Source organism: Micromesistius poutassou (genome assembly GCF_964030765.1).
Source record: "Micromesistius poutassou genome assembly, chromosome: 21".
In the NCBI taxonomy this organism is placed as follows: Eukaryota; Metazoa; Chordata; class Actinopteri; order Gadiformes; family Gadidae; genus Micromesistius; species Micromesistius poutassou.
The window spans coordinates 1619247-1629246 of NC_140291.1; the positions used below are offsets into that span (position 1 = coordinate 1619247).

General features: G+C 52.3%; 2 protein-coding genes across 2 annotated transcripts in view; one reads left to right on the forward strand and one right to left on the reverse strand.

The window, feature by feature from the left end:
• The window catches only part of LOC311366673 (uncharacterized protein), a 7743-nt gene extending 7250 nt beyond the window's left edge, over positions 1–493 (forward strand). The window contains exon 10 of the mRNA XM_084485471.1: positions 1–493. This exon is cut by the window's left edge and continues 134 nt beyond it. Within this exon, the coding sequence (XP_084341597.1) occupies positions 1–444 (444 nt within the window). The 3' untranslated portion in view covers positions 445–493.
• Positions 494–2548: 2055 nt separating this feature from the next.
• The window catches only part of itgb4 (integrin, beta 4), a gene marked incomplete at both ends in the record, with an annotated part of 25843 nt that continues 18391 nt past the window's right edge, over positions 2549–10000 (reverse strand). The window contains 8 exons of the mRNA XM_084485532.1: positions 2549–2715; positions 3471–3593; positions 4714–4878; positions 5973–6128; positions 7123–7311; positions 7890–8042; positions 8358–8522; positions 9276–9422. Coding sequence (XP_084341658.1) covers positions 2549–2715; positions 3471–3593; positions 4714–4878; positions 5973–6128; positions 7123–7311; positions 7890–8042; positions 8358–8522; positions 9276–9422 — 1265 coding nt within the window. The remainder of the gene's footprint in view (positions 2716–3470; positions 3594–4713; positions 4879–5972; positions 6129–7122; positions 7312–7889; positions 8043–8357; positions 8523–9275; positions 9423–10000) is intronic.

Here is a 10000-nt window from a genome sequence, read left to right on the forward strand (position 1 = left end):
GGCTGGCGCTGCGCTGCCGCGCGCCGCGGCTACGCCTCGGGCCGCCACTACTGGGAGGTGGAGGTGGGCGACCGCGACTGGCGCCTGGGCGTGGCCCGGGCGCGGGCGCCGCGCCGGGGCTACCGCGCACTCAACGCCGACACGGGCTACCTGACGCTGCGGCTGGAGCGCGGCAGCGAGCTGAAGGCGCTGACGGTGCCGGCCACGCCCCTGTCCCCGGGCCTGGCGCCGCCGCGCCGCGTGGGCGTGTACCTGGACTACGAGCAGGGCCAGCTGTCCTTCTACGACGCGCAGCGGCGCGCGCACCTCTACACGTACAACGAGCGCTTCGCCGAGGAGCTGACGCCCGTGTTCGGCACGGTGGAGGCCCTGAGGGACCTGGTGATCCGGCCCGCCGCCGCCCGCGGGCCCTGCCTCTGTCCCGGGCCCTGCATGTGGAACTGACCCGCCCCCTGTCCCCCCCCCGTCCCCCCGTCCCGCACCCCGTTGCACCCCGGTCGCCGCCCCCCCCCCGGGTCGCGTTGTTCCGCTTTTCCCTGAGTTGTTATGGTTACTGTTATGATTGTTGTTGTTGTTTATTCTGGCTCATTGCTGGCACAATGATGAGACACGGGATGTTGACGTGTTTGTTTGAGTCCCGTTTTTTTTGGTTTCGATCGGTTCCCCCTGGAGCTTGAAGCGCAGCATGCTTTCCCTGCAGGGTCGCCTTTTTTTTTTGAGACTTAGGGTAGGAAAAGCACCTGACACCCCGTTGACCTTTGACCCCCCCGTGCTAAACTGTATTGAACGAGGATTAAGGACACATCTCTATCTCTAAAAATACATCTATTTTTGACACTGTTTAACATTCAGAACCGAGAACTCTTGTAAACTTGGCCGGCGTGTCCACGAAGCATGAAGACGTGTCTGAGAGGACCGTGACGCAGTAGAGCGCTAACGTAGAGCCCAGGCTGTGCATGCCAACTGACTGCAGTCTCTCCTCTCTCCTCCTCTCTCTCTCTCTCTCTCAGTGCTTGTTGCAGTCATTTCTGTAGTGCGTAGGCGTTTGGTTTTTGGTTTTCGGACACGTTTAATTCTACTGAAACTCATCTGTGCATTATATTGTGACGGCCGAGGCCAGACCCCTCATCCAAACGATAATAAATGACAACATGGCAGACTCAATGGTGAACCTTTGTCTCACATGGTCTCACAAGTTACTCTTTGACATTGTTAAGACGTTTACTTAAAATCTTTTATTAAGTGCATTAAAATGGATATACCCAGATACAAAAAATACAAACAATGCAAAAAGGTTTTGCTGTTATAATGAAGCAACTCAAGTTTATCTGAAGTGCAGGAATATGATGGCACGTTTGTTTTCTTGGTGCAAATACAAAAATTGTTCCCTCATATAAAAACGTCAAATTAAAGGTACACACAATCTTAATGCCTGAAAATGCCAGTTCTTAAAAATATCATGATCTCATCTTTCCAAAGCCGCTAGTATGGAAAAAAAATATTGCTATCCTTGTAAGAATATACAGCTCATTATAAAACACATCTTGAGTAATGAAAACCCTTTTTTTTTAAATCTTTTAATGCGTATAACCTTGAAAGAATTGTGCCTACGAGTAAGTATGATACTACTGTGAAAAGATGTACAATTCTGGTACGTTAAAAACACAAAGGGTCACGTTGTGTATTCGACCAGTATTGGGTAACATGACCATCATGGAATCGCCCGATGAATTGCCTTCATCGGCACGACAGGGTCCACATTCAACCTCTCATCACGTCTGTCTGGTTCTGTATATACATCCAATAAAAATATAACAATAGTAAAATCTAAATGTATCTTGTACACAGTTAAGCTGACCGTCCGTAAAAATTAGCGCTACCATTCTTAAAAAAAAAATCCCCCTCCCCTCTTCTCCTCCTGACTAATTATCATGTTAAGCGCAAGGAAGATTTGGCAACGGGTATTAGTACCGGCGGTAATCCCGTTTAGACATCTAGTGTAGAGCCATGTATCAATCTCAAAGGTAGAGGTGGGGGAGGACAGACTGGGGGAGAAGGGGGAAGGGCGGAGATGAGGTCACTTTGGATTTTGGAACAACTGCACAGCTCAGTGGCTGGCCTCATTTAAAGCCTCGTAATCCGTTGGCCGGCGTCGTCGCGGTAGCGGACTTGAACGCAACACTCCAACGCTCCAACACTTGAAAGCAACACAACACACAATGTGCCGGGGAGCATCAAAATGTATTTCGACTTTGTAAAGAAAATGACTCAAAGCGCTATAGGGGATGTAACAGAGGTTCACCTACTAAACCAAACCATGCCTTCTTCAAAATAAATAAAAAAAACGCATACTTTGTCGCTGCTTTGTCTACATAATAATGAGAATAAAAACAAAACGGTGGCTCGGTGATTCTAAAATCCTCGGTCGAGAAGAACCAAGATGACGGCCCGGAACTTTCATGGAACTTTGGGGGCGTTGGGGGGGGGGAGGGGGGGAGGGGGGGAGGGGGGGTCGGTTGTGGTGGTACGGTCGGGTGGGGGGGGGTCCTTAGGATTCGTAGAAGCGCTCCACCTTCTTGGTGACGGTGGTGCCCCCCACCACGCTCTTCTGGACCATCTCCTTGGTGACCTGGCGGGTCACCATGCCGGTGGTCACCATGCCGCTCGTCTCCATGAGCTGCGTCATCATCATGCCGCTGCCGCCGCCGCCGTCATCTGTGGAACGCCACGGCCACACGTTACAGAGAGTGTGTGTGTGTGTGTGTGTGTGTGTGTGACGTGTTTGAGGAGCTGTGTGTGTGTGTGTGTGTGTGGGTGATGGCTGGTTGAAGCAGCCTCACCTGGCCCGAGACCAGACTGATTGTCCAATCAGTCTGGTCTCGGGCCAGGTGAGGCTGCTTCAACCAGGGGCTGGGTGTGGCTGCACACCTGTTGAGAATTGAGTAATCACCACAAAGCGATGCCTCATTAGCTGTGTTCAAAACCGTCCCCTATCACGGATATAGTGCACTATATAGGGTGCTCACCATTTTGTAGTGCTGTTCGAATTCTCAGTGGTTAACTTCATTCACTATATAGTGGACAATAAAACACCCAAAATTTGAGTGAACATACGATGTACCCTACATGTTACTCCCGTGTACCACGATGCAATGCGGGCGCATTTACTGACGCAAATGATGTTCAGAAATGTTCAGCATAGTGTCCGAATTCTCGTTTGTTCGTTCCCTATATAGTTCACTATATCATAAACACTACATAGGGAATAGTGAGGGAATAGGGAACGATTTTGAACACAGCTATTGTCTGCAAACTGCACAATAAACCGTCTTTCAACACCACCACCCTGCTGCCTTGTGCCTGGAGGAGCCCGGTAAAGCCACGTAGGTGGTGTGTAGCACTAGCGTTGTTCCGACAGCCTTCCTCTGTGTTCATTCGAACGTGTTTCGGATGCCGTGGGTAGTGCGTACCGCCGAAGTAGGGCTCGGTGAACATGGTGCGGGACACGTTGGTGTGAGAGCTGACTTCGGTGGGCATCTGAAACACTTCCCTCCTGGTCATGGAACTGCCCCCGCTGTACTGAGACATGGCCCCTACAGGGAGAGGGGAGGGTCAGAATACAGGCAAATGGTTTGACCTGGTGACCCTGTTAATAAATACGTTGTGTTACACACACAGCAAACACACCAATGTGCAATCTGTCAAAACATGTGTATAGAGCAGTACTCGCACTACGTTTGAACAAAGCTACGTTTATTTAAAGAGAAACCAAACAATATCAATAAAATAAATCTATCTATCTATCTATGTCATGCAGAATTCTCGTGAATGTAATCAGTTAGGGTTAGGTCAGTTAGTCAGCAATAGTCAGTTAGTCGGTAATAAAACAGTTAGAAAGTTATTGCAGTTCAAGTGTGTGGCCGGTGATAAACCCATCAATGTACATAAACCAGTGGTGTTCTATTCCTTGTGTGTTTGTGTGTCTGACTGTCTGTGCAAATGTTTGTGTGTCTGCATGTGGTCGTGTGTGTTTGTGTGTATGTGGACGTGTGTGCTTGCATGTGTGTGTGTGTGTGTGTGTGTGTGTGTGCCTGCATGTTTTTGTTTTTAGTTAGCTCTTTAACGCTACCACACTTTCCTGTCTTAGGCTGGCTTTACACAACAACGCTCCCGGGTGAAACCGAAAAAATATTTTATCAGATGTGCCTTTCGTTTAGACGGCGACAGCGTTTTCGGGGCTTAAAAATGCAAAAAAAATGAACCCACCCTCCAGAGTGGAAATCTTAAAAACGCTCCACCGTTGCGTTTCCGTCTAAAGGGTTAACAACGCAAAAGGTGTGCTCTGAGCTGCTCACGCCGGCTCTCGCCCCGTACACGTTGACATCACGTCCACGTGCATCAACAGGCAAACCACAACAAACATGTCGGGTTTCACCACACTTTTGCGTCACCGTATGCACGCAGATTTCCACCCAAAAACACTTAGTCTAAACGCGGAATGAAAAGTGGGAACGCCAACGCCACTTTTGCGGTTTGTGTTCAGATCGTTTGTCGTGTAAAGCCAGCCTTAAAGTGACCCAGTGTGACGTTGGTCGCCTGTTGGCATTCTGGACAGTGATGAGCTGAATGTTGTGCAGCTTGTCCAGGGGGGGGGAGGGGGGCGGGGGGCGGGCGGGAGGTGGGGGGGCGGGCGGGAGGGGGGGGGGGGCTCACCTCCGTCCTGGGACTCGATGGTGATGATGCCCTCCCTCTCGGGGCCGAAGCCCTGCGTGGTGCGGGCCTGGACCTTGAACTTGTAGGGCATGTTCTCGCTGAGGTTGGGCACCGTCAGGCTGGTCTCCGCGCTGTCCCCGCTCACCTGGAATGACCGCAGGTCACCTGGGGACACGTGGGGGTCACATGGGGTCAGGTGGGGACACATGGGGTCACATGGGTCAGATGGGAACACATGGGGTCAGACGGTCAGACAGTAGGGCCCTGTTTGATTTAATACTCGGTAGCTCATGGGAGACGGTAGATGAGATGGACAGAAGCTTCAGCGCACACAGACACTGTTCACATATTTACACTGTTACGTTTAATGGTGGATTGAGTTCATTTAAAAGAGTTCTTCATGGCAGCACTCGTCAACCGAAGGAGCCGCTTCACTCAAAGCACCCCGATGGCTGTCGGACAAAATCAATATAGAATGCTGCCTACTAGCATACTAATCCTCACCATAACCCTAAAGCTGTCGTTTACACGTCACCATTTCATTTATTGCTCCTTCGTTCTGGACTGTTAATTATATGGCACACTTTTTTTTGTAACCAGTGGCCACCACAAGCCCTTTACAACATCGCCTCACATTCACCCGTTCATACACACATTCACACACCGACGGCGGCTGTCGACCACGCAGGGCGACAGCCGCCGCCGGCTCGTCGGGAACGGTCGTGGGTGACGCGTCTCGCTCAGGGGACACCTCGACACTCGGAGCTAGGGAGGAGCCGGGGATCGAACTAGCGACCTTTTGCGGTTACCAGTCGACCCGCTCTACCTCCTGAGTAGGCCTGGGCGATATGGCTGAAAGGCGTATCACGATATAACTTGATCATATTGATCGATATCGATAACTATTGATCATTTTAATGACCTAAAAAGACTAGGAATTACCATGCTGGATTTAAACACTTAACGCTTAATACGACCTTCCACTGTTCTTCATTGATAAATACTCCAATGTCGATACAACAATGAAAAACACTCAAATATTGTAAATGAAGTAAAAGTACAGAGCCGTGTTTGTGTAACAAACCCAGCTGCTAGATTCGGTGGTCCGGTCTCTTATCGATATATATATTGAACACGTTTTATATTGATACTGATCTAAAGTCTATCACGATACGATCATATATTGTTTTATTGCCCAGGCGGGCCTACCCCTGAGCCGCCCTAACTCTACACCAGAGCCTCGGTGCCTCCGTGCCCACCTCCCCCGTGGAGCTGCTCGCAGGTCACCACGTAGCCCAGGATGTCTCCGTTGGGCTTGCGGGGTTTGTCCCAGCTCAGCTGCAGGGCCTCCGGGCTGAGGGCCGTGAACACCAGGGGCCCCGGGGCGCTGGGCGTGCTCAGGGTGAACGGGGAGCCTGCAGGCAGAGAGGGAGAGAGGGGGAAGAGAGCCAATCACAGTTAGGGACGTTGTCGTCCCGTCTTCTTCTGTGGTGTTGTACGTTCTTCCAGAGACTTCTAGGGACGTTGTCAAGAACGTGGAAATACGATAATGAAGGCGGGCCTTGGAAGAATATATTTGAAGCTATTAATACGGTGAAACTTTGCAATTTTAGTATGCCCATGGGTTTAAATGTCATCAAAAGAGCGTCAGTATGTAAGAAATGAATAACAATAAACAATAACAACGGATGCCATTCCCTCCTTCTGTATCACGACTTTTTCCACAGCCAAGTATTGGATTGCTGTCCTGACTTGAACTTGGCCCATCGATCTAAAACCTGCCATTAAATATTAAAGCTGTTGTGGCGATGGAGACAGAATTGGAAAGCCGTTAAAACAGGAAATCTGAGTGCACAGATTCACTTCCCACGCCCCCAGGAGACGTAAACAAACGGTCCTAAACTAACAACGAGCGCGATCGATCTCGCCATCCAGCGATACTAAATAAAGACGTAAAACATCCCCTTGCTGTAGCCCAGCCTCGTGACACCAGCCTGACCTCTCAGTCACGTTCTGCTTCTTTCTGTGGACCAGTCCGCCCTACGAGACGCTGGAAGCCTTTTCCGAAAAATGACATAACGATAGGGCCCGATCCGCGCTAGGGGGAGGGAGTTAAAGAGAGATATACCAAATAAAAAGGTTAAAGGAAGACTTTGCATGGAAGGCTTTTATCAGAGGGACAGATGTAATTGCTCTACATTCATTCCGATTCGGCGAGAAGAGCAAGAGGCTAACTTTGTGGTTTAATCTGATTGGCTTGGAGTTTTTTTGAACGACGCAAGGCCACGCCCATGCTGGCCAGCCGATACCCGACCGGAATCCTGGACGAATCACAACCTCGGGGGCCCCCCCGGGCGGTCTCGGTGGGGGGGATGGGGGGGGGGGGCGGGGGGCCGGGTGAGACGGTACCTGGCATGGGGCTGAGGGGACTCTGGGGGTCCACGGCGGACTCGATGGTGATGACCCCCTCTCTCTCGGGGCCCCAGCCCTCCTGGCTCTGGGCCTTCACCTTGAACAGGTACGAGTGGTTGGGCAGCAGGTCCTGCACCACCACCGAGTTGTCCCCGGGACAGCTGACGTTGATGCGCTTCACCTCCCCTGCAGCCGGGGGGGGGTGGAGGAAGAAGAGGAGGAGGGGGTGGAGGAGGAGGTGGTGGTGGTGGAGGAGGAGGAGGGGGGTGGAGAAGGAGGAGGAGGAGGAGGAGGTTTAATTATTGAATAATCTAAAATAGGTACAAGATTTCCCTTTACAAATAGTGGTAGTAGTAGAAAATTGAGCAAGTTATGGTTATTTAAAAAGTACGTAATGTACCACTACCAACACAACGTTATGGGTGAGCCAGCTGACTGTGGCAAGATGGCCGCCAGTGCGGACGTTCTAGACTCCGCCGTGAGACGTCTAGGCCCTGTCCCATTTCTCCCCCCTTAAAACCTCCACTTGGTTTGGAGTGCCCTCAACAGTAAACCTTCCAAACCTTCCACAGCTCCCTACAGTAATGGGACACCCTACCCCTACACGAGAACGCACAAAATCTAGGGTTAGGACAAAAATCTAGGGTTAGGGGAGGTATTGGGACGGGGGCCTAGTGTTCTATATATATCTATGGATCACCCAACCAACCAAACTACCGTGGGGGCTCATCGATTCAACCCTCCGTCCCTCCACCCGTCCTCACCTCCGTTGAGCTGCTGGTAGACCACACAGTACCCCAGGATGTCGCGGTCACAGTGGGGCTCCTGCCAGCTGACACGGAGGGCCGTGGGGCCCAGGGCGGAGAACACCAGCCTGGTGGGGGTGTCCGGCACCCCGGGGTGCACTCTGCTGCTGTCTGCTGGGGAGGGGGAGGAGAGGAGGGGAGAGGAGAGGAGAGGAGAGGAGGGGGGGTCAGGTGGAGGAGAGGGTGGCACGGAATGAGAGAGGGAGAGAGAGAGTGGGAGAGAGGAAGGGGGGGAGAGAGAGAGAGAGAGAGAGAGAGGTATGGCAGATCAACACACAAGTTGCCAGAGAGACAGATGGGTTCGCTCGCCCCCGGGGCTCGCCTGCACCACCTGTGTTTCTGTAGCGGGTTTGGCTACGTCAGCGGTGTGTTCGTGAAGCTGGGGGGGGGTCGGGGAGTGGGGGGTGGGGGTCCCGGGCTACTCACCCTGGAGCACCCGGTCGAGGTTATGCAGGGCGTCGTAGACCTCGGAGGACTCGGTCCTGGCCCGCGAGGCCTGGGCGGTGTGAGAGAAGCCGTAGGTGCTGCTGCTGCTGCTGCTGCCGTACTGGCTCTGAAAGCTGCTCTCTGTCCCGGCCAAGCCAAAGCCCCCTGAGAGCAACGCAACGAGCCGACAGAGGGGGGAGAGAGAGAGCAGAGGGGAGCACAGGGATGGAGAGAGAGAGAGAGAGAGAGAGGGAGAGAGAGAGAGAGGGAGAGAGAGAGAGAGAGAGAGAGAGAGAGAGAGAGAGAGAGAGAGAGAGACAAAGGGAGAGAGAGAGAACCAGAGAGAGAGAGAGAGAGAGAGAGAGAGACAAAGGGAGAGAGAGAGAACCAGAGAGAGAGAGAGAGAACCAGAGAGAGAGAGAGAGAGAGAGAGAGAGACAAAGGGAGAGAGAGAGAACCAGAGAGAGAGAGAACCAGAGATAGAGAGAGAGAACCAGAGAGAGAGAGGGAACCAGAGATAGAGAGATAGAGAGAGAGAACCAGAGATAGAGAGAGAGAACCGAGAGAGAGAGAGATAGAGCCAGAGGGGGAAGATGGAAAGAAGATGGACATACGGTGAAAGTGATGAGGCAGGAGGAGACGAAGGGAGGAGAGGGAAAGGGAAGACAAGGAGAAGAAGCAGAAGCTAAAGTCAGCACAGCTCTTTGCAGTAAGTGCAGGGGCACCAGCTCGCTGTGCGGCAAAAACCGGCGTTCTCAAAAAACCAAGCCCTCGGCCTCAACATGCACTCGGGGCCGTTTACAACAACAACGCTTCAAAATAAAAGCCCTCCCCCTCTCGACTGAACAAAGCATCCCCCGATAAGAAGAAGAAGAGGCCAGCTTTTTTGGAGTTCAACTTTGGAGCGCGGCGACGTACCGAGGTCCGGGAAGCGCCCGCCGATGTCCCCGATGACGATGGAGTCCCGGACGTTCTCGTCGCCGTAGCCGCGGCTCTCCGAGTGCTTCCTCATCATGACCACCTGCCGGGTGGAGCTCCCCCCGGCGGCCCCCGGAACGCCCAGACCTCCCCCCAGACCCCCCCCCAGACCCCCCCCCAGACCCCCCCCCCATCAGCATCAGGTCCTGTTGTTGACGGGAGTTCCCTACGAGCAGGGAGGGGGGGGAGGGAGAGGGGGAGCGGGGGGGAGGGGGGGACAGACACATGGTCACCGAGTCGCTCCGAGGAGATACCCCACGTCCACGGTTCCGGACGTCACGTTCCATAAGATGAAAACATGGTTGAAGGGAGATATAGATATAGAGGAATGGAACAGTGATACATGAATGTACAGTGAAGAGGTTTCTCAAGCAGAACGCTTTCCCTGAATCTGCACAGATTCTCCCAACACCCCTCTTTACACAGGTATTGTATGTTGTACTTCCTGGCACCTGGCACAAACACAACTTAGCATTGTGTAGCATCTCATCCTAGCTGTCTTTGTTGTATACGGGGAATGGGTTAACCCAGCGATTTGTTAGTGCTTGGCACCTCTATGAGCATCCTTACTGTACCGACAGTGGTATATATCATTGTCTCAAAGCACTTTTATCCAAAGCGCTCTACAGTGTTGACTGACATTCACCCGTTCATGCACACATTCA